General features: G+C 42.3%; 1 protein-coding gene across 3 annotated transcripts in view; it reads left to right on the top strand.

Moving 5' to 3' along the window:
- The window catches only part of Svp (COUP transcription factor 2), a 190045-nt gene that overhangs the window by 60926 nt on the left and 103153 nt on the right, over window positions 1-25966 (top strand). The window contains exon 1 of one of the 3 annotated variants that reach the window (XM_077419567.1): window positions 6682-8708. The exons of 1 other annotated variant lie outside the window; for it this stretch is intronic. In XM_077419567.1, coding sequence (XP_077275693.1) covers window positions 8357-8708 — 352 coding nt within the window. In that variant the 5' untranslated portion in view covers window positions 6682-8356. Of the gene's footprint in view, window positions 1-6681; window positions 8709-25966 lie in introns of those variants that run through there. One more of the 3 variants, XM_077419568.1, reaches the window with a different exon arrangement.

The following is a 25966-nucleotide window of genomic DNA, read 5'->3' on the forward strand; positions in this document are numbered from 1 at the left end:
GAAATGATATCTCTTTAAGTTAGAGCGCCAATTACAGAGAGAACATGTATTTTGCCTCAAAAAATAATTGTTGCACTACATTGAAAAATCTTTACATTGTGTCAATTAGAAAAGAATGTATAATAACAATTTTATAAGATTAAAAAATTTTATTTAAATTTAACAAGGGAATACAAGATATTTAAATACAAAGTTATTTACATGTGTATTTTTTAATGGCCACAAAGAATTACAGAAGTAACAGTACAAAATAAAAATATTTTATTAAAATACATAAATTTTTCTTGTAAAAAAACTTGGCGCTGCTAGACCTTTTAAATAAATGAAAACAACAATAAATAAAAATAATTCAGAGAAGAATACAATGGGAGTAATATTAAATGATTATCAGCGTGGATGTGGGAGTGAGTGATATGGGTGTGCGTGACTACGCGGACGGCGGATAATGCGGCTTATAATTAAGTATAGAATAAGTTTATTTATTTATTTAAAATTTCGAGGTCTAGCAGCGCCAAGTTTTTTTACAAGAAAAATTTATGTATTTTAATAAAATATTTTTATTTTGTACTGTTACTTCTGTAATTCTTTGTGGCCATTAAAAAATACACATGTAAATAACTTTGTATTTAAATATCTTGTATTCCCTTGTTAAATTTAAATAAAATTTTTTAATCTTATAAAATTGTTATTATACATTCTTTTCTAATTGACACAATGTAAAGATTTTTCAATGTAGTGCAACAATTATTTTTTGAGGCAAAATACATGTTCTCTCTGTAATTGGCGCTCTAACTTAAAGAGATATCATTTCTTTTTTGTAATTGTAATAGATCACTTGAAGCGCGACTCTTCTTTTTGATAAGGTAACATAATTTTGTGACGTGTATCACTTGGGTTATAATTTTTCGGAAATAAAGATACTACTGCTTAGATTTTTTCGAAGTATAATACTACCACTTTCTTTTTTTTTTTAGGTAACAACATATACACTACTATACGTGTACTTGGCGCCTTTTTTTACCTTTTTTTAAAAAAGGTAATTTTGTGCGGATATCACGCCTTTTTGTAGTATATTACGCATTGTATAAACAGTATGTACAGGATAAAGCTATTTGGAGGTATAATACTACCACTTTGTTTTTTTCGAGGTAACAACATAACAGGGTAACAACATAATACATATACACTATTATGCGTGTACTTGGCGCTCATTTTACCTTTTTTTAAAAAAGGTAATTTTGTACGGATATCACGCCTTTTTGTAGTGTTACGCAACTTAATCTTATAAACAATATATCTTATAATTTCATAAACCGTATATAATACAAGGTATGAAGCTAAAAGTGTTACGGACTATTATTTTTAAAGAAAACAACAATTTAATATTTTGCTCAGTTTGTTAAAAATAATAATCTGTAACCCTTTTAGTTGTACACCTTGTATATATTTTTCAATTTCAACATAAAACATAATCGCAATAAAGCATGATTAATGTTAATAAGTCGTTAACTGTAAAATTCTTTATTTATTTTTATTTGCGTGTCTTACTGAATGTTGTTCGCAACTGTATATGTACCGATATCTTCAGGTATCGATATTTTTGATAATTATTTTTACGTCAGACATAATTTTAATTCATCCAATTTTTATTATGTCTAAACATAATTTTTGTCCAATTTTTATTATGTCTAGACATAATTTTAATTCAGCGATTTTTATTATGTCATGACATAATTTTAATTCTGCCGCTAAGGAAATTTTAAGTCGATTTTTATGAATCAAGCTTGAATTCAATGTTTAGGTGTCCCAGGTTGCCGATGACGAGGTCCACATAGCGCGCTCTATAGTTTTCGGTGTCCAGGTGTATTAATACCTTGAATTTGATGGCCACGTGTTCCAAGTTGCCGATGACGAGGTCCACATAGTGCGCTTCGTAGTTTTCGGTGTCTACATGTATTAATACCTCGAATTCGATATCTACGTGTCTTACATTGGGTGCGTTCAGCCGATACTTTGCTAGCCTAGCAATCGTGAGCAGTCGCTCGTTTTCGCTCGTTTCCTCTTTTTTGACTTACTGGATTAAAAAGAGAAGAAACGAGCAAAAACGAGCAACTGCTCACGATTGCTAGGGTAGCGGAGTATCGGCTGAACGCACCCATTCAGATTTAAAGTTATTAATACACCTAGACACCAAAAACTATGAAGCGCATTATGTGGACCTCGTCATCAGCAACCTGGGACACCTAGACATCAATTTCAAGGTATTAATACACGTAGACACCGAAAACTACGGAGCGCAATATGTGGACCTTGTCATCGGCAACCTGGGACCTAAACATTGAATTCAACATATTATTACACCTGGACACCGAAAACTACGAAGCGCACTATGTGGACCTCGTCATCGGCAACCTGGGACACGTAGACATCAAATTCAACGTACGATTACACCTGGACACCGGAAACTATGAAGCGCACTATCTGGATCCCGTCATCGGCAACCTGGGACACGTGAACATCAAATTCGAGGTATTATTACACCTAGACACCGAAAACTACGGAGCGCGATATCTGGACCTCGTCATCGGCAACCTAGGACACGTGGACATCGAATTCAAGATATTAATACACGTAGACACCAAAAACTACGGAGCGCACTATGTGGACCTCGTCATCGGCAACCTGGGACACGTAGACATCGCATTCAACGTATTATTACACCTGGACACCGAAAACTACGAAGCGCACTGTGTGGACCTCGTCATCGGCAACCTGGGACACGTGGACATCGAATTCAACGTATTATTACACCTGGACACCGAAAACTATGAAGCGCACTGTGTGGACCTCGTCATCGGCAACCTGGGACACGTGGACATCGAATTCAAGGTATTAATACACGTAGACACCGAAAACTACGGAGCGCACTATGTGGACCTCGTCATCGGCAACCTGGGACACCTAGACATCGAATTCAACGTACGATTACACCTGGACACCGAAAACTACGAAGCGCACTGTGTGGACCTCGTCATCGGCAACCTGGGACACGTGGACATCGAATTCAACGTATTATTACACCTGGACACCGAAAACTACGAAGCGCACTGTGTGGACCTCGTCATCGGCAACCTGGGACACGTGGACATCGAATTCAAGGTATTAATACACGTAGACACCGAAAACTACGGAGCGCACTATGTGGACCTCGTCATCGGCAACCTGGGACACCTAGACATCGAATTCAACGTACGATTACACCTGGACACCGAAAACTATGAAGCGCATTATCTGGATCCCGTCATCGGCAACCTGGGACACGTGGACATCGAATTCAAGATATTAATACACGTAGACACCAAAAACTACGGAGCGCACTATGTGGACCTCGTCATCGGCAACCTGGGACACGTAGACATCGAATTCAACGTATTATTACACCTGGACACCGAAAACCTGGACACCGAAAACTATAAAGCGCACTATCTGGACCTTGTCATCGGCAACCTGGGATACATAGACATCAAATTCAAGCTTGATTCATAAGAATCGACTTAAAAATTCCCTAGCGGCACTTTCTGCCAAGCATAAAGAACCTACTTTTCCGTTGACTCAATATTTATTATATATATACCTAATTTTTACTTAAATAGAAATCTTCCTCCTGACCGATAAGTTTATCGACCTAATTTTGAAATACGCGCGCGATATCGAAACTGGCGATACCTGCGCCGCCAGCGTCGAAAAAGTGAAAGTGACGTTTCTCTGATAGATCGCGGCGTTAGGAGGAGGAGGAGGAGGAGGAGGAGGAGGAGGAGTATCTTAAAAATAAATTTTCACATTTGGACTTTGCGTCGCAATATCTCCGCTCGTAAGGCACGTAGCGGAATATTATGAGAGAAACCCCCCCCTAATTGGACCCCAAGCTATTGATCAAGCCTACTTAGAACTTGATCCGTTCACTCGTTATCGAGATCTCAACATCTCGGGTACTCGCAACCCGTCGCGTCGCGTAAAAGAGTCACGGTCGGTCTCGCTCCGCGTGTACTTGGCGCGAGACACTACCGTGTCTCTTGATACTTTCACCAAACTATTTAAGAAAAATATAATTTCTTTTTTAAAATATATTTATTGCACACATGACGGGTAAGATAATAAATATAAGAAAACATAAAAACGGTAAAAAACTTAAGAATAAGAAACATTTTGAATTCTTCATATGTATTTCTCGAATACATGTATATATTAATGTCGCCCTGCTGTAATCGAAACGAAATCCCACGGCGTCGATAGAAGCGATAAACGTCGGCGCTGACGTCGTCAGGTGGAACAGGTCGCGCGAAATCCGATGCGGTCGCATCGGGTGCAGCCTAAATCCGACCCTCGACGACATCCACGACGGCGCTTGTAACGGCCGAGGAGTCGAGCGTCGGTCGGTCGGAGGTCACGCTTATTGAGTTCGGTTCAAGAGCGCGCGAGTGCCAACGGCTCGCTTCGCTCCGATCGTCTTCGAGCCTCCCGTACCCTCGTTTTCTCGTTTTTCGCTCGCCCGACCAAGCCGCCGCTATTCGCCGTCCGCTATTTGCGTGCACGCGCACGCACGCAACCCGTCGAAAAAAGAATAGCGATTCTCGCCGCTGCGCACTGTATCGAGAGGCCGAATTCCTCGCGCTCGAATCACGCGTTGAGGATACCTTCGATTTCGTCGCTCGGCGAGAAGATCGTCTTACGCGCCTGCTTTGGCTCGACATCGATTACGGCACGGAGAAACGCCAGCGAGCAATTGCGCGATAAGAATGTTGCGCGATGGAATTTATCGGTAACGGAATGTAGGATAAACTGATTGATGATGTAATATGAGATTTAACTCTTTTTAACTCTTTAGCACACTTTCACATTTATCGCATTTTTAAGGCGTAAATTTGTACTTCTAAAAAGGAAAAGTGTAGTTAAATACTGATAAAGTATTTTTTCTCATTTATTTTTTATATAAAAAATGGGAGAAGGAAATTATTGATTCTTCAATGATATAAAAACACTGCATGTATATAAGCTATAAAACGGCAATCCGAGTAAAAAACAAGATTTGACATGATATAAGTAGCAGAGATTCGTAATCGCGGATTTAACGTTCGCCGAACTATGTATGTACCATTAAATCAATACCCTGCATGAAGACAAAAAACGAGAAAGTAAGATTGAACATGAAAAATATCGGATCCCGGCAGCTCGGAAAAACGTAGGGACCGCGCTGCCGTCGCAAGGAAAAGACGACGAAGCGTAAGGGAAAACGAGATGGAGGAGTAAGAGATAGAGGGAGGCGAGGAAAGAGCAAAGAGCTTGACAGGCGAGGCTGTAGGGGTGCAGGGCTGCGACCCGACTGACCCTACCTCGATGCCCCGGCCGCCTTCGGAGCCCTCTCTAGCCCTACTCCGCGCACCCTTACCCTCACCCTTAGCACTCGGGGTGGATGGAAGGCGGGCCGGCCCATTTTTCGCGCCCCACTTGACTCCACGTTTTCATTGGCTGCCGCCCTCTCACTCTGACCTCTCTTCCCTCGGCTGCCCCTGACACTGGCGGGGTGGACGACCGCTTTCCTTCTGCCTGGGCCTTTCTTTCGGAGAAGAAAAGAAGAAACGGCCGAAGACACCCGGACGAAAATGTTAATCGCTCGTCTATAATCATGTCATCCTCCAACCGGCTAATATGCTTTCAAACAAATCTTTACGAAGCAGTTTCATAACAACGGCGGACCCTTTCTTTTGTAAAGCGAAAAAAATGAGGATAAGGATCATATTAAATGGCTAAAAACGGAAAAGTCGTTGGAAGGTACTTCAAGATTGCTATTCATCGCGGCGAATTCAAGACGAATCGGAGTAACGGTCAGCGGAAATAATCGCAGACGGATTAACTTGATGCGGAAAGAAAGAAGTGATAGGAATCGGAAGGATTAAAACGAGATTGAGGTTGAATCTGGTGGATCGAACACGGCCCCCTCCCGAGAAGGCAGTCCGAGATAAGCCCGACAAGCGCTTTTAGAGGCGGCGATGACGACTGTATGGTAGCGGTTGCGGTCGGTTTGATAAAAAACGTAATAATATGATCAGCAGGTTGAAGAATCCGGAGAGCTCGGGTCCGCGCGAGAAGAGATTACGAATAGAGTGGTGGAACATGGTGCGCGAGAGAAAAGGAGAAGGACAGGGAACGCGATAAGGAGAACTGCGATGCACTTGTTCGTGGAGTTCGCGAATGGGGAGAAAAAAAAAGAGACGGAGAAAGAGTAGAAGGAGAGAGGAGAAGGGGGGCGACGAAAGAGAGGGAGAGCAGGACGAATAGACTGACGGCAGACGGATAGATAGATGAAGAGGGAGAGCGAGTGAGCGAAGCGTCGGTGCGGCGAGCGAGACAATCTCGGGCGAAAGAAGGAGACCCACTCATCAGCGATCGCAGGAGAGAAAGAGGGAAACGGCGACTAGATCGAGGAGTCACAGTGGGTACGGAACTACTTGGTCGGGCAACGCGTGCTGGTTGTCCGGAGTAGGGCAAGCCCGTAGCCAATGAGAGGACGACCGGGGCGCGCCCGGGACTCGACCCCACCTTCAGTAGTCATGGCAACCAGTGGAACCCGCGAGAAACCCTCGCGAGTTTGCGATAGTGGGGGGTCCAGGTCGGTGTCAGGGGTCGCCTTAGTCGGCAGTCGGTCTCTGGTCGGCCCCAAGAATAGTCGTATCGAGGCGGTAGTCGAGTATCACCTCTCTTCTTTTCCTCCTTCTCCTACTACTACTACGGCCCTCCGTTCTATTGCTGCTGCCGCTGCTGCCGTTGCCGCCGCCGCCGCCGCCGCCGCCGTCACCGCTGCCGTCGCCGCCGCCGCCGCCGTCGCTGCTGCTGCTGCTGCTGCTGCTGCTGTTGCTGCTGTTGCTGATGCTCGGCGCTGCGAGCGTGCGACGGAGGGACGACACCATCACGCACACCATCGCGCAACACGCATCCGAAGAAGTACACGCGCACGCGAGCGAGCGGGCGAGCAAACGTACACATCAAGGCTCGCGCAAACGCAAGTGTCGCTTGCGGCTGTACGATATATCGACTGCGTACGCGCACGCACGTACGTACGCACGCGGGAACGTACGCAGGCACGCTCGCGGCTACGGATGAGAGAGAGCTCTGAGAAAGATATACTCCAAATCGCGTCAAAGCGGAAGGACGCGATCGCTCCGAACTGCTTCGGATTCATCTTCGGAGTTTGTCTACCCTTCCTAATCCCTCTCCCCTTTCGCAGTGGATTCACTGATATTGTGGATTGTGTGTCGTTTCCCTGATGCTCGAAGGGTTGACGATCGTCGTCGAAATAGTTTGATCGGTGTCGGTGCGAGTGCCGGTGTCTTAAACGCAAGACCTTCCTTCTCAATTCGCGATGTACACGTGGAAAAAGTGAAGTGCCTCCGAGTGCATGACCGAGTGTGAGGGTTGTTACTGTTTGACATCGTTGTATCATTCGCGATCGTTATTCACGCGTGTTTGTTGGGAGTTCTTGCGGGATGGCACTGTGGTTATTGCAGCGCGAATAATCTACGAGTAATAACAAAGTTGATTGGAGTCGTGAAATCTTTAATCTAAGTGCGATACCTTTGGAAAAAGATCGAAGGATCGGACAGAATTCGGTTCTCCGTAAATCTTAGGTGGGCTATTTAGTTTGAAGATTTGGAGAACCGGAGCGAAAACGAAACAAAAATAAAAAATTGAGGGAAAATATAACGCGTGTTAAAGGATAAAGCTTTTTGACTTTGATATCTTCGTCAAATGTCTATATGTACAATCGCATTCGAACGATAATTTCAGAACGCGCTCGCGTCGGTCTACTCGTGATTCTCTGCAAATATGATAGGTGTCGGACATCACTTGTATAGTTTATTTCACGATTATGCGATATTTATCGGGAAGTTCAGGACAGTGAAGAAGTGAGTGAAGAAAAGTGATTTCTAGGAGCGATCGCCGATATATCAACGTCAAAGTGATCAACGCGCAGATTGCCGAGGACATTGCCTGTGTCAGGATTTTGCATCTTTCAGGATATAGACTGATTCAATTCGAGGAATTTTTGACGAACTGAGCTGACCTCCCACCTACAGTCGGCTCCGTCGTCGTTGCCGGTCGAATCGCGTCTTACGGACAGGAAACCGGCAGGGTGGTTCGCGGCGGGACGGTAGGCGCGGACGCCCTGGCGACTGCCGGGGTGGTTTACCCGGCCGCGACGGCGACGTTGTTCCCTGGTCGGGTGCCAGCCGGACACCACCACCCCGAGTTCACCACCACGTTGGAGCTGGGGTTCCCGGCGCGCGGCACCACCGCCTCGATGGCGTTGGTCGCGCCGCCGCCCTCCTGGGCCTCGCGGGACCCCGGGGCCGCCTTGGGCGCAGCCGGCGGCGGCGGTGGTGGCGGCGGCGGACCCCTTCAGGTAGGTCCGCCGCCGCCGATGCCGCCCGCGCATCTGACGCCTTCGGCCACGCCGGAGGACATCACCTGTCTGGTGCCCGCCGGCTCGGTCCTGACCTCGAGGGACCCCTTGCCACCCAGTACCACTCCCGGAAGCCAGGCTAATAGTTCACAGTCCGGCAGCTCGCAAAATGATAAATCGCCGAACATCGAGTGCGTCGTCTGCGGGGACAAAAGCAGCGGCAAACATTACGGACAGTTTACTTGCGAAGGTGAGTCGCTCACGGCGTTTAAAAAGTGCATTAAAATGTCCTCGTGATTACGTTATGATTAGGCGATGACTTAACAGGCGTATATTTAGTGACATACTCGATTACTGTGGGGACTAACGTTGCGATAGTTGTTAGACATATATCTCTAACGATCATGTTGATCATTCGTGCGATAATAAGCTAATACCTGTAGTCGATGACTGTACGATTGAGCGAATCGCAATGATATTTTATGATTTGTAGGCCGAAACAACAGGCGAACGGTAACAGGAAATAAGATTAAAGACATTAAAAACTCGCGTATTGAGAAAGATATAGTATATTATTGGAATACATAATACTTGCTTCTATTTCATAATATAACATGTGTATGATGTGCAAAATTCTTTAAAATTAGGGAGGAATTACGAGATATAGAGTGATTGATTTTATACTTAAAAGATCGTTTTGTTTGTTGGATTCTATTCGCTTGTCATCTTCTCATTATTCGTCGCAATTGCACGCATACTCTACCTTCGAAAAGTTTGAATATTACTGATGATAATCGACTTTGATTTAGTGATTTTTTTTTCTAAAGTGCAGTTACGTATAGTTTATGAAACGTCACACAAGAAACACAATGACATAGTCATAAAAGTGAATAAGCATTTCGTCCGCGATCGAGAACAGGGATCTGAGATCTCGTCGAAGATATTTCATGGGAGATTCCACGACAGGCGATATAGCGACACGAACGATAGCACGCGCGGTGAAATCGCACGGCGAAAATAGGGCGACCGTCGAAGTCTCTACCGTCGCGGTAGGTTCGCGCGAAAGCTTTCTTTTTCCTTCATGTGGAGGAGCGCGTGCACACGCCCTTTTGACGACTGTTCTCTCTCTGCCGTGAGTATCATGGGGCGCGATGGGTATCCCCTTACCTGTGCGACCAATTTGTCACCACGCGAGGCAGAACTCATTCGCATCAGAATGCCCGACACCTATTTTAATATGCTCGCGCTTACATTAATTTATTCAAGATGTGCATGAGAGAGGGAGGAACGGAAACGAGGGATAAAGGGGGGAAAGAAACGGCGAAATCTCCTGGGTTAATGAGAGGAAGAAAGGCCGTTGCGAATGATAGAGGAAAGTAGGGAGTAGAACGGGCGGTAGAAAAAGAGAGGGGAGAGGGAGGGAGGAGGAGAACAAGAGAGAAGAAGAGAAAAAGAGTACATCGTGGCCATCGGGCGTGGAGAGTACGAAAAAACAAAGAGTCACCATTAATAACCCAGTGGGGTGTTCCCCGGAACGCTTACACGTCTGTTACGAGCCTAATAACGATGTAATAGGGCCGAGGAAATGAAGCGGGAGGAACGAGGACAGACGTCGAAAGGGAGAAGCGGGCGCGAGAGGGAAGGGTTTATCCCATTCTGGCGCCGATGATGACGGGGTTCGGTTCCGATGGAATGAGAAACAAATTGTTTTCACAGGCGGAAACAAATCCCAGCGGGCCGTCGAGAACGTGCGCGCGCGAGCGGCGAGTTATCGCGCGTATAAACCGTAGCGGCTAATTATCCATCGACCAGATGTATCGAGAATAACTAATTAGCCGCGCTGCGCCGCGCTGCTTGTCGTATCGCGCCGACGAATCTCGCGATTTGTCGATACAAGGGAAGCGTTCCGAACGATCTGTACTTTGATTTGTATGTTACACGCCTCACGTTTCCTTTCTTTACACGGATACGTATCGAGTTAAGTTCCGTGCCGTTCGACTTACCATCAAAATACGAGTGCGATTATTGTGTGACCGGAAAAAATAGGATTAAATATTAAATTAATTGTTATCTCGTTGACAGTGTCGTCCCCGTAGACAAACATGAGTAGTCGAAAATAGGATTTATTTGCTCTTTGGTAACGGTATAACAATTCTTTTTTCTTTGGATTAAAATCCGAATTAATATTTTAACAATACGGAATCTCCCTGTCAGACAATTTACTTAAAAAGAAGAAAGATTAATGGTGCTTCGATCTTAATTGAAGATTATAATGTAACAAAATTGTACAAGATTTTTTTTCTGATAAATAATCTTTGTTCTTAAGATAAAAGTATTTTTGAAATTTATTGATATTTTTTAAATTTAGTCTTCGCTAAAATGTCTAAGAGCGATTGGTCAGATATCTGCGTTAGCTTTCGTTATTTCGACACCGTTGGTAAGTCGTTTTCGCATTCGCGACGGAGAACAGCGAGCTCGGGCTTCTGCAACGTCCGTCCGTTAAATCATTTATACGAAGGCGAAGGATCGAAGGCTCGAGACGAGAGGAGAGTAACGAAGAGAAATGTCGCGACTCGGCTCGGACAGGCGAACGGACTCGGGTTAATCGAAATCTACAGCACCCTCGGAAATCAGGAGTTATATATCCTCCCGCGCGTCCGCCCTCTCTCGCACGCCCTATTATCCCGAATTACGCCTTATTGATACCAGATTGCCCGCGGTAATTTATATCTCGCGGGTGATTTAATGCACTTCCAGGGCCTTGATTAATGACACACACAGCTATCTGCGGTTCCTACCTTCTTTTCGCCCTTCTTGCTCTCTACTTGCCCGATGCGTCGAAGCCGCAGCGAGACGCGTGAAAGCTTCAATCGCAAATTGCTAACGTACGAGCGATGAGCCTCGCGTAAATTGCACGCATCAATTGAAAATTTATTACGGATAATGTTTGCACTTGTGACACAAATTGTTTGACATTCCTGTCGTAAAATTCTTGCAGGTAAATACATGAAATGTTAATTAATTATTTACGGTCTTACGTCTTCGAGACGTCGAGTCATTATCGTGATATCCGCGATAAATTATATTAATGATCTGCATGGAAAACATTATGAATTCGTTCTGTAGCTCGGAAATAATCTTCGCACACGTGCGTTTCTATGCTGAAATAATTTAAAATTTATATGCGGTCTCTCTCGCATTGAAACGTTTCAAATTAATTATTTTGACATGAATCTCGTATAACAGCCACTCTCATCTCTGAGACGATAATTAGATGATATCTGCCTTTTATTAAGATGGAGAATATATTATTCACTTCGCTTAATCAAAATTATTTTTACCGGGCGTTAAAACGGTACGTTTTGCTTTCGTGCCTCCTCGAGGGATACCGCGGTGCGCCGTCGCCGTCGCCGTCGCCGTCGGACCGACAAGTATAGCACGAGTTACGCGCGGAGTATCCCATGCGAGTTCATGACATTCTTCTATTTACCGCACATTATCCCTCTCGCCGCGGAGTGGTTCCGCATTTCTGTGCTTAGCATTCATCGCTCGCTAGACGTTACCGCAGGATCGAGCCTATTTGCGGTAACCGACAGCGAGGATCGGACTATTGAAATCTCGTTAGGTTCACTCGGTGTATTGCCCTCGACGGAGACGAGACCGTGCGTGGGATCTGGCACGTAACACGCTTGGATATCACGCGGAAATCATGGGATACTGAAGCTGACCGAGCGAGCGAAGACGAGACAGACAAATGGATGGATGAACCTGCTCGGCGGCGAGCCTCGATCGATTCGAGCAGATTGAAAAAGTACTTTGTTCCGATTGATCGGTATTGAGATTGCTGATATCCATAAAGTGCCTCAGCGTTAGAACAAAATAATGTGGGAACAATCGTTGCCGTTTTGTAAATTCATATAAGCAGATGGAAGATTAAGGATATATATTGTACATGATCGTCTGAGGCTTGTGACTGTAATAATTTCGATAAAATTTAAAAGTTTATAATAATATTTTGATATATTTTATTAAAATAATTTTCTTTTTGTTACATAATTGATATCTTTTTTTATTGTTGTAAAGATTTTGAATCTGCTTTTTTATGCACATAACAAGCAAAAGCTTTAAATGTCGCTATTTATTTTTTATTACGCGCAATTGATTTTAAGTTTCATTAAAAAATAAAATACGCTCTCTTATCGCTTTACGTCGTGGAATACTATTGACATTTCTTGCTCTAACGATAATAGTCTCATAATATTGCAGACATAGATTAAATATGTGTATTGATTTAAAACGTGAACTCGTGCCTTTCGAATGCGAGTTACTTCATCAATGTCATTTTATATCCACATTGTTTAATCCATTTAGAAACAAAAATACACGAAACCGTATGTTTGATAACTATATTAATTATTACATCGCACGTCGTATTATTGCAAAATTTACGAATTTATTCGGACACTTAAAATCCCAAATTATCCGTCGCAGGGATGGGCGAAGCTGTCGGGCAATTAAAGCATGTCGGCGCATCGTCCGACTCGATTATTGCGGCGTGCGCGCTCGCGATAATTGCTTCCGTGTACAATGTGTAAACCGTTTCCGGCGGCTCGGCTAAACCGCGTGTAATCTGTGCACCGTGTAACGACGAATTTCACGAATTGCACCGGCCACGTCGGCCAGATGTCGGCTGACCACCATCGCGCCCGCTCGCTCGGAGTACGCGGAAATGCATCCGTGAGGGCTGCAACCAGTCGGCCCGCGTTTCTCGAAGGGCCTGTTCTCGCCACGCGAGATAATTGACGGTTGAGTCTGCCGGAAGAACCGACCGACTTTATTCGATGAACGAGTTAGTTACAATAATGCGCTTATAATGAATTGATCGTATTTTTTTACGAAAGAAATAATCTAAGAGGCCTTACACGCTTTTCATGTATCAAGTAACGTTTCAATAAAATATAGATACCTATCGGCTTGAAGGCACAATTTATCGTTACGTATATCTATTTGATTAGTAATTGATTTTATCTTTAATAATTAAATATCTGATAAAATCTAACGGCAGAAAATTGATTTATCAAGAGAGTTGGATTCTTTAACGATGTTGCTCAGCTCATTTTAGCGTTTATTCGTACATTTATTCTACGATCGCAGAAGATGTAACTTATTATTATTCACTCTTTTGTAAAGTGGAATGTTTAATTCCACATTCTCAATTACATATTAGGTGGTTTCGCGCATTATTGCGATAAAACTTTTAATAATATATTCGCCTGTTTCTCGCATCCACGTTGAATTGCTATGGGCGTTATACAGCCGTCGGTCGGTTGGTCGGTCGCGTGGCGGAAACTGTCGCCAAGATACAACCAGATATCCTAATGAACCCGGGGCTTCTCTAATTACTCGCCCTGCAATGCACCCGATACGACTCGCCGGAATTCCTCGGAGTGAAACGATCGTCTTCGTGCATCCGCAAGCCTCTTCGTGAATTTACACACGATCTTTCAAAGGGTTCTTTTATTCTTTTCGGTACTCGTCTTTTTGTTTGTTAGATGAAGCGAATAAGGAAACATTTTGTTTTGAAACGTATCATTACGAATTATTATTTTTTTATGCCCCCCACGCATATATTATTGAAATCTATAAGGTAGTTATTGCTTTATAAATATACAAGATATCGTGGATGTTCACACACACACACACACACACAAAAGGAAAAATTAAGAGAACATAGTTTCCGATTAGAAATCATTTAAGACAATATCGTGCGAAATAAAATTAAATAAAATGAAATTAAGATAATTAAATGAAAGAATTATATAGAAATATCTCGCTTTACGCTTAGCTTAATCCAAGTTGTTACGCAAACGAAAACCCGGATAGTAGAAGAGTGATAACAAGCGCCTACTATCGATAAATACGAGAAACACGGTGTGGTGTAATACCGCGACGAATTAACGCGCGATACGGTCGATGTAAAATCGTCATGGTGGAAGCGAGGGCCGAACCGGGTTAAGAGTTGGACCCTTAATTGAGCGCTCGAGTTACACCGGCGAGTCACTCTCTCCCCGGTGTACCAATTACAACCGCGGTAACGATATTTACCCATTGCCGGAGCTCTCTCGCGCCTATCCGTGGCATTAGCGGTGCCGTAATAACACGGTTAATCCGGCGATAATTTCTGTTCGCGGTAATCTTAATTGCCCGGAACACCGCGAATTCTCTCCCTCGTCCCGCGTAGGAGGCAAACGCGCGCGCGTTTATACCCACGTCGGCCTTTCTACCCTCACCGTGAAATGGGGTTTGATTGCGCCGGCCAGGGGTGACTGTACGAGAATGAAGAAAGGTCTCGGGATAAACGAATGTCGAAGAAGTTTATCCGCGACAGGCGTCACGTGCGTATCCAGAATCAAAAGTGACAAATTATTTTCTTGACATCATGCAGAGATCTAAGGATTTGCAGGATGTCCGCGCACATTCAATGTAAATAATCGCGATCTCTCTATAATTGCAACCGGAAGTTATTTTAGTTATTTATGCGAGGAAGAATTTTGCCATCAAGATTATGCGGGAGAGTTGCGTGTGTTAGGATTCGAGTCATTTTTCTCGTTCGACGTGTTTGTCGTCAGACTCGTCCCGATCGACCGGGCAAATTGACGATAACTCGCAGCCGTTTGACATCGTTTGACATCAAAATCAACTCGCCGACGTAATAAAGCGATCGCCGACAATCAGGCCGATTACGCCAATGAACGTCCAATGCGGAACGGTGCATCGGCGCGGCGCGGCGCGTTCCACCGATTTCTTCCCAATGAGACGCATCGCCGACGATATAGTCGACGATGGTCGTTTGCTTTTCTCGTGCGCGTCGACGCGGAGACGCGATCGCAAGCGATCGAGGAATCGAATGACGACAGCCAGGACGACTTCTCGCGCCAGGCTCGCGCTCGTTGACGCGTTTTCCGCGACATCACGCTGATTACATAAGCGCCGTGCGCCGATTGGCACGTCGATCGGCACGCGTTACACCGGTTATGCGTTCCGGAATGGGATAGTCGCGAGATTCCGCGAGTAACAGGTGCGACAGCGACGTTGAGAGCAAACGACTGAAGGACCATGAGGAGCGGTTAAAGCAAAGCAGAAACGTGTGTATTATAAATAAGATGAGTGCAACGTCCTTTGCCAAAAAATGTTTTTTTTTTTTTGCACGGAAAAAAATTAGCTAAATTTAGTCGTAAAATATGGCTAATTAACATTTTTTGCGGCGAGAGTTAGAATTTAGCAATAGCAGCAAAACCTTTTTTTCTTGCTGCAAAAATATAGCTCTCGCTGCAAAAAATGTGTTATCCATATTTTACGACTATATTAGCAATAGTAGCTGATCTTTTTTTCATGTGTATTTATTTTTGAAACATCTTAATTAAGTTTTTGTTAATTTTAGCTTTTTAATTAAACGTTTTAAATTTACAAAGAAGATATTCAGACGATATTTCAGCTTAATGGTGAATAATTATTTACTATATACGATTTTGTTAATTTGCTATTATATAAAAATAAAAAAATTACTTAACGGATAATGCAGGAAAGGAAAACTTTCATTATATATGTTTACAATAATCTCTACTAGTTGTCATTAAAGTTAAATAATATACAAAAATAATTGATAGGATTGAAAAAGAATAAATTCTAACGTATGAATTATATACGTAATTGGATCGGGAATATGAATGCTAAATTTAATTTATGTAAAAATCTGCTGTTTAGAAGGATAACTTATTTTGATTTATTTTGAAGGATACACGTAGGCGATATCAATTCACTGACATGAAAATAGGGATAGCTGGCCCTGCGAAATATTCGTATCGAACGCACAGTTGTTTCCGTGGATGACGGGAATGAGCTATAATTAAAGCGGTGGGCCAAGTCATTATGCCGTACCGGCGATAAAGTACGACTTTTACGAGGTCCCGAGCAAGGCCGCGCGCCAACGCGCCCAGAGAGAGAAGCCTCTCGCCGTTACGAGCGTCACGGTACAATCGTCGAGGAATCGAAAATGACGAGGATGGCCCACCGTCGGCGTCAACGAATCGTAAGGAGCGGATGGGAGAGAGGGAAATGAAAAACGCACGCACGTTTACACGCTGTGAGGTATAAATTACCGAAGATCGTGAAGAGCTCGACGTCGAGATCGTCGTCCGACAAGACGAATTTCTTTCATTCGTTTAATACCCTTCTCCCTTCGTGACAGGGCTAACGGGCAACCGTATAGAACCCCTTGAATACCGAAAATACCGTATAGAACGTGACATCGGATAATCGATAAGACGGAGTGTCGGAGCGACTCTCCGGACGCTCGCACATCCCTGCGCGTAAATATTTTGATTAATGATCCCGCGAGGACTGTCTGGTCCGGTCCGGTTCGGTCCCGGGACCCCGCAACGGCCCGATTCCAAAACCGGATACCCTTTCGCGTCCCCTTCGCGTCGGAGATCTTCCTTCTGCACCCCTCTCTTTCTCGCTACTCGGCTTCGTCCGATTGACGATTATCGGTTTTCATCTTCTCTCTCTCTCTCTCTCTCTCTCTCTCTCTCTCTCTCTCTCTCTCTCTCTCTCTCTCTCTCTCTCTCTCTCTCTCTCTCTCTCTCTCTCTCACTCCGCTATGTCCTTTGATCCTGATCATCTCCTCAATAGATAGTCGCAAACGTGTTTCAAGGAAGCTTCCTAGGGTCACGTGGACAGACGCACGATGCCGACGGGGTCCTGAGAAAGACCTCGGGTGTTGTCCTCGCGGTCGGAAAAACTGGTCGTCGGTCAACTGACCGTGGATAATGCGAACCCTTCGCCGGCACCTTCAGCCGCGTTAAATGTCCCGTTGGGTATTATCTCGCCGGCCCGAAACAACGCCCCGGACGACCGAAGGCGTTAGCGCTCCGAGACCAGTTCGACCTGTTCGAACGCTTGCGTCCGAATTTCGGAAGGTCTTACCGGTCTCTATCCGGAGAAACGTCCTCGTGAGTGCCGGACACTCGATCGCGTCAAGGACCAGGGATCTGAGTATTCCCGCCGTAAATTAAACCATTCGTTCATCGGCGATCCCGAACAATCCGAACGATATGCGGCGGTGCCCCCTTCAGACGGATCCTCGACTATCGTTTGAGATTAGGCGTTTCAGACCGACAGAGAGAGAGAGAGAGAGAGAGAGAGAGAGAGAGAGAGAGAGAGAGAGAGAGAGAGAGAGAGACAGGGAGAGAGAGGGAGAGGGAGAGCGAGATGAACATTAATCTGCCGATTACAGGAGCCCGGGAACCTCCCATTCCAAGTAGCACGACTGGTACAAGATTCCTTGTCTTTGGTTATTGCGCAATAGTCATTTGGGATTCGACCCTGCGTTTCCGCAGGCGTAAATTTAACCCTCGAATCCCATCGAATGCTGACCTTGAAATTAGGATGACCGTTAATTAAGCGATGATGGATATTTACAGCTCGACTGTAGCGAACCAGATGGTCCAAACGCTACCTCCGTCGAAAGATGACGACTCAAGGTGGTCTTAAAAGAAATCAGAACGATAACAGATCGATTATTACGTTACCTCCGACTTTGAGAACTCCAGAGGGAGTTCAATCGACCAATATTGCGTGCGCGTTAAATCTAATTGATTCAACGACGATCCGTAGATCAGAGATGCCGACTATCCGTTTCTGGTATCATATGCTACCGAGTGCCGACTTTTAGGTTTGTGTTAAGTTAATATTTACCGACAGCTTAGGCTTGTGTGTGTTGGGCTAATATTTCTTACGCTTCGAGAAAAAATTCTGGGAGTTGTACAATTATCATAGGTTAGGCTATTTATTCATGTGCGTATACTCCTGACCTTCGATTTCTTTCGATCTTTGATGCAAAACTTTTTTAAGCCATGTTATTTGACATCTGACATACATATTCGTTCCGTAATTTTAATGTACTTGCTTGTGTTTTTTTGCGAATACTTTTCTTGTTCGTTTTACATTTATGCAGTTGACGCGATTGTCTAATTATTGATTTTTTTAACTTTTAAATTCTTACGCAATTCTGTACGTAAAATAATTAACAAAGGTGTGTATTTTTTTAACAAATACGATCTATAAATGACTCGAAATTCTACGTGTATAATACTGCATGGGTCACATTTTATCAGCATTTTCAATTTCCATATTATTAATTCACCTATGGGATAAAATTTTTAATTATGTGAGATTAAATTTCACATAATTTTTTTTTTCCCAGAAACGTTCATAAATCGATAAGCGAGTTGTACAATTTTATGAATGAGCTCCGGATCCAATCCGTGCTGTATTCTTCCATGGTGGCGGTAACGCGAGGCATTGTTTCACACGCTGCCCGCGCTGCACCCTGTCATTATTTCTACCACGGAACCACCCCCTTATTTTCGAGAACACCGACTTTCGACACACCTGTGTTGTCTCTGTGTTTTTGCGATACATTTTCGGTGGCTGCAATTGAGCGTTCTCCAGCTGCGATGAGCCCATTACGCGGCCTTGAACACTCGTCCTTGCACTCCGCAAGAACGACGAGAGTTAGATATTGTTCCCAGAGGATATAGCCGATCACATTTATTTTTTCATTTGTTCTCGAAGAACTGCACGGGGGGAGTGTCACTGTGAATGGAATCGTGATTGTAGTATACGATGAGAAGTGCCGGTCAAAGCGCGTGCGAACAATTGACATTTGTATCTTGACAATTGTGCTTCCGGATTATTTATTGAATCAAATAATTGTTCACTAAGCTCATTCTGAGTCGTTAACTAAATATAATGCTGATGTCTTGTTTGCTTGGCAGGATTACAATTTTGTGTAATCTTCAATGTAAACAATTAACACACGCGATATATTTATATTAATTACATTACAAAATTATATATCTGATTTAATTAAAAAGTGGAGGGAACAAATTTAGAATTTACCAAGATAATTCATTATTTTATCTTTGAAGATTCATATTTCAGACAGAATCAATTGCATCCATAGAGCCAATATGTAGAATTAATGCAAAATTTATTATTAATACATCAAAATTAATATAATCAAATTCCAGAAATGCTCCCGTGGGACCACTCACATTTCGAACAATGTGTCGTTACACGACGAGCGAATTCCACGTGGACGTACGTGGCCGACGCAAACGTTACTTAAGAATGTCCATGCGATTTTGATTATAGTAATTACGCGCGGCACGGGTAAACTGGTCTTTAAGACAGAGATATTATTTGTCGTGGAGTGACGTCCATTCTGTACGAGTCACGTTACACCTTTGAGAATGTAGCGATCGCAGAGAGCGTATATTATGTGCTACGGCTTTTTATCCTTTTACTTTATTCAGCCGGACCCTTTTCCATCCCCCTACGTGCACCAGCAAATTATAAAGCCAAACTGTTTTGGCATAATTACGCGAACAATGGCGAATGTAACGAACGGGGAATAGGATGAGCGAGGGCATATTTTCAGAAACGATTAAAAATAATTGTCTCGTGGAAATCTGGCTCGATGTGTTTTACGATGTTACGAATAGTCAGATAACCAATGCAGTCCGAAATGTGTCTAGAAATTCAAGTTATTTATCCTATCGATGTGTCCGTGGTACATATACCCGCGTACGCTACGTACAATGAAACATTTCCGCTTTTATGATTTTATTTCATAAAATTGTTTTTGTTTTGAATTTTATTACCAGTGAAAGTGAAAGTTGTTTCTCCGTGACTTTGTGATAGCAAAAGAGTTAACTTCTGCATTCTCACGCTTCGATTTCTTTCGTAAAATATTTATGTATATTTAAAATTCTCGAGAAATTCTCTCTCTTATAATTTAACGGAAAATATATCTGAAAATTATACAATGAACCAGAATCACACTCACGTCAAAATATCGAAAATTCTTTTTCGTTTTTAAGGCTTGCAACATGTCATGGTATTTTAATTTTGATATGTACGTAACGGGATATCTCGGGAAGTATTATTAACCTTCTCTTCTCTCTCCGCGTTGAGTTCGCCATTTATAAATACACCGAAAAGTTTCGCTGTTCTCTTCAGGGTGGAAATTTGATTCCGATGGGGCGGTTTGAGGTACAACCGCGAGGGGCTTCCTCTCTTCTTCGTGGTCTCGCGCTCCCTTGCGCCTTAAGCGAGTCTTTACGCTTACTTATGGACTTACGTTTGGAACGACGCGCGGAAGGAAGAAGCCGGAGCGACCCGCGGGCTAATCGTTCTAACAAGATCATACTATATTATTCCGACTTTGCTAATCTTTATTAATCTTATTTCCACCTGGGGCGTACGTTTCCGCGGTGAGTACGAGTGTGTTTCGCGAAAATGAAACAGCGAGCGCCTTCGTGAGGGGCCTCCGGCGTCTCGATTGACGTGATCACGATGTGATCTTGCTTTGATATCGGTATCATAAAAGATACAACGTCATAAAGAAAAGCTGCAGTTGCTTAACAAGTAAAAGATTTCGTTGTACAGATAAAGAAACTCGGACAATTTTTATGCGTTCTCTGATAACTTTGTATTTAAAATATAATAACAATAGAACACAGATATGATATATAGAAATTTTTCATAAAAAAATTAATCGGACATTGCAATGCATTCTATCTTGTTCAATTAATTTGCAAATTTCTAAAAAATGATTTCTATATTGATAAAGAGAAATGAGATGAACGACAATTTATGGACTTTAAACATTTTAGATTTTTTTCTCTGAACGTTTTAACATTGTAAATTATCGACTCAGTTTACTTATATTTTCTGATGTCTTCAATTATACACTTATTAGGCTATCGATAATTACCAATAATTATTATGCAGGTTAGGTTATATAGGTATATAAGATTATAATTGAAGAATACTTATATTTATTTTGACATCTAGGCAGTTGTATCTGGATATTTTAAAACCATTCAGATGTGAATAAGAGCACGTCGCACGGTGCGATTACCTCGAAGGCGTTACCTACGTATGAAACGAAAGTAGAGTATATGATATTCGCTATGCGATCGAGGTAACGTTCTGGAACACAAGGCCTGAATCACGGCGATTCACGGCGCGACGTGCCGTTTGATCTCGCTAAGACGCTCGCTAAACACTATCTTACACGGACAGCGTATCCCCAAGAGTCGGACTTTCTAATCGGTAACTACGCGCGCTGCTCGATATCGTCGAACAACGTTTCATCTCTCTCCAGAAGAGAATCTCGACATGTATTTCTCGATCATTACAGTCTCGAGGATCGAGGGCATAGGTAAAAGCGGCAGTTCGTCGACAGGACGCACGAAGATATTCGTGGCTTCTCTTTCAACGAAACAAACTTTTTATAATTAAGTATATATCCACATCGCGCTATCTGGCAAACTGTAAAGGCTTATCTGCGAAACATCAAAACCGAGAGATTTCCTTAGCATAGTATCTTCGTCGGTAAAAGTGACTTCAGGAAATGCGATTAAGCCAAATGTGAAAGTGAAAAAGATTAGAATTACATTTGAAAGAAAGCTGCGATGTATATAGAAATACGTATAATGATTCAATTACTCGGAAACCTCGAAGACGAAATATTAATACGTGTGTGCTGCTTGGTCTACTTGTTCATATGCGAAAGAAAATGTAAATAATTTTTCGAAGTAAATTTGTAGGGAGAAAAAAGACAAGAGAGAGAGAGAGAGAGAGAGAGAGAGAGAGAGAGAGAGAGAAATAAAACGGTTGATGTAAGTTATGTTTCCTTCTACTCGGGAACGACGCAATGTGCCGTGTCTTGGGTAGGCTCTGGTTGTTCCTAAGAGCATGCACCGGCGGCAAGGTCTTACATCGCCAGGACGTCGGACACGGCACTGCGTCTGTACGTGTGTATGTACGCGCCGGGCATAGAATTACCAAGGCGCGACTTACCTGGACGCATCCTCTGTGACCAATTATCCCGCTAACGAACCCCGCGCTCTCGCACACCGCCGCTATCTAGCCGCCGCTCCGCCGTCGGTCTGGCCGGGCTAATTAATTATAACAATGTCGTTAATTTTACGCGACCGAGTCGAAACGTTACTGACCGAATCGCGCACGAATTCTCTTCCTACACAGTAAACTCCTATCAGTCCGCTCTCACTGTTAAAAAGCCGAGGTATTGCGAAGGATTCGTAGAATTTGTGGAAAATGGTGTATTTAGAGAGTAAATGGTGAAAAAATAATATTGAAAATAATTAAATATTTTTTTTTTATAATTGAGGATTTGATTAGAAATATATTTTGTCGTACATGTGTTTTCTAGACCTCAACACTTGGTTAAAGAGCAAATTTTTAATGCTATTAATTTTGGATAGATAGTACTTTATTTAAAACTACCATGGAGAAAGAGATCTTTATAAATGTTGCACTGAACAAAATTTTAATACCATGTAATCGATGCTTTAATTTATTAATATACAATAATGAAAAAGTATAATACAATTAGTTTGCAGCTCTTCCTTCCAGAAAAATGTAATTATTTTAATAGAAGAAATGTATTTATTATTTTTAATGACTTACTATATTTAATACGTATCACATTTTAGGGATACTTAAAATCTATCAACATTTCTCACGCAAAGTAATGTTTTCCTAATAGATTTACATGTTTCGAGCACAATAAACCGGAAATGTTTGCTAATTCCCTCTATCGCCTTGTACCTCCCAAAGGACAAATAATTAAGAACGTAGCATGCGAAACGAGATCATAATGAAGGGAAGCTCGTGATGCAGCAGTTATAATGTAGAAGAGCGTGGTCCGCTGTCGTTATCCCTTGGCCTTAATACCACCGCTTGCATATCTTGTCGGTCTTATTATTATAATTACCGTCATTATTCGCCACAAAGTCGCTCGTTCCGAACGTCGTGACTCACGTCTCGTCGCGAGCGCCGCCAACGACGATCGCTTTGCGATCGATTCCGCTGCGCTTTCGACGATATCAGAGCGATTAGCGCGCCTCATCCTGCGTAAAAAGCGAAAAGGACGAAATGTAACACGTATCTTTATCTATCGATTAACGATGACGATATATACCTTCGATCATTATCCGGACATGTGTGAACCTTGATTAATAGAGTGCGATTTACCTCTTTTACACCTAGAATCATATATCGCTTGATTAGTACATGTCATTAAGAACAGTTCCTGCATTTTGATGAAATACGTCTAACTGGAAAATAATTACGAGGTAAACGCGAAAACTTATTATTATTTTTGTCATGGTACGCGGCAATGAAATAATAACGAATCATTTCCGAATTTTTTTTTAGACAGCAAGTATATTAATATAAAGTTATGTAACGTAATCATATAGAAACCGGTATATCGAGGCAAAACAGAGAACACATGATTATAGAAATAAATATAATAGTCAGTAGATCTACAACTCCAGGTATGTTTATGTTTGCAAATACTTGTGGATATTCCATATATCCTTCTATCTTTCAATGCAAATTATTTTTACGAGACTTTTATTTACAATAATTTTTAATTTTTTGTTTTTACAACATTAAATATTTAAAAATATCTATATTATTTATAAAAATTACTAAAAATTTTAATTTTAATGTAAAGATAATAATGTTATAATAAAATGTTAGAGGGACAGTAAAAGAAATTATTTCTGTTATTAAAATGCGGATAAAATAAGATGAAGAGTATGGTGTATTCAAGAACTTGTTCTAACAAATTTGGATTTTATTCTTTTCATCAGCAACTTATCACATCCATTCCACAATGTCCAAAGTCTACGAATGCCAAAGCGTTTTGCGAAGTCACGGCATCGCGACAGTGCAATCATGAGTCACGATCAGTCAATTCTCTTTGGCATAATCGCGTATCATGGTCCGTTCGACTCGTGTCTCATCGCCGATGACGCTACGTAGCGTGTCTTGCAATTTTTTTTCAGGAAAAATCGCGAGTTTTCGTGTGACTCATCGCGCGCGAATCCTTAATTAAACCGCTTATGAGACCGTTAATGATGATCCTCCGAAACGTTGAATCGCGCGACGTCTTCGGGATTACTAAGCAATTGTGTACGCATAATGACAAGCGGAAACGCTTGTTGCAAGAAAAACGTGCACGGAACACCTGGTGGTTTGTTGCCACAATTATAATGCTTACTTCGTACGACTACGATTAGGATTCGACTTTTTCGGAAATTGTTGGTTTACTAAATCTTCGCACAGATTCAATGTATGTGAAATAATCTTCTATATCTATATAATGCATCCTGTATCTTAACTTAATGAGAAGAGATATAATCAATATTTCATGTTATATATAACTATATATACTAAGAAATGAAATATTTAAACTCGAAATTTGTAAAATCAAAACGATAAAGTCAAAACGAAATTGGTATATTAATTTTATTTGAAAGATTTCTATAATTTTCATTACGTGTAATTGGCCGTTTTTTATGAAAGATATTGCTACAGTATCGAAGCAAATTTCACCAAATTTGGTATTCCCGAACGAAATTTTGATTGCAGACACTTCGGGTATTGCACACGTTACAGCAAGCTAAAATAAATATCGTCATTTGTTTAAAGAGAGATGAAAAAGAAACTCGAGGAGTGTTAATATTTCCTCATCACTCTCTCCCTTACGTGTTTCACTACATTCCATTCTCAGATTCCCTTTTCCGACTCTCGCGCACATTCCTGGATCCTTTTTACTCGTCTCTTCGCGAGCATAGTTATTTTCTCGCGATCTTCTCATATGAGTCGCTTGCTTCTTATTGAGACGCAATGTCGAGCTGTCTAGCATATTTTATCCTTTTTTTACTGGATTCTTATTCTAGTCTCTCGACTAGATTAACCTGCATGAGTAATACATATCAAGCTTATATTATACAGATAAAAGTTAAATATAAATTTATTTTGATTAAAAAATATAGGCATGTACAATTAGGTTTTAAAAAAGGTTAAGAAATAAACAAGATAAATAACAGGAGAAATAATCAAAACATAATTACATGAAAAAAGATGACTTTTTATTTTGCTTTTTTTTTTGTAAATATAAACGTAACAGTTATTCACTTAATAGTGACGGATATATTATTATTGTCAACTGAACGATTTGTAACTTTATTTCCATTCAAGTTTCATGCAATTTTCTTTACTCAATACTCCTTGAGCTTTAATTTCGCTAATTTTTCCTGTTCTTTACGCATATATATCGAGGATAATGCCGCGCGCCACGGCGAAGTGCGAATCGATCAATCGCTGCACGTTTTACGCGTCAACGAGAAATGACATCGCGTCAGTTCTGCGACGTAATTACCGTGGCGACTGGCAACGCGACCTATATTAAAACTAAATCAACTTCTCATTAGGCGCGGCAATAAGTCGATCTAGCCTTCGAAGACCCTCCAGGCGGCATCTTTTTTGCGGGGTGATGGCTACGAAAAACAATAGCGAAGCGCTGGCTACGTGATGTTAATAAACCGTAAACGCGCCGTG

This window comes from Temnothorax americanus, unplaced genomic scaffold (assembly GCF_048541705.1).
Source record: "Temnothorax americanus isolate GAGA-0224 unplaced genomic scaffold, ASM4854170v1 Scaffold56, whole genome shotgun sequence".
Lineage (NCBI taxonomy): Eukaryota > Metazoa > Arthropoda > Insecta > Hymenoptera > Formicidae > Temnothorax > Temnothorax americanus.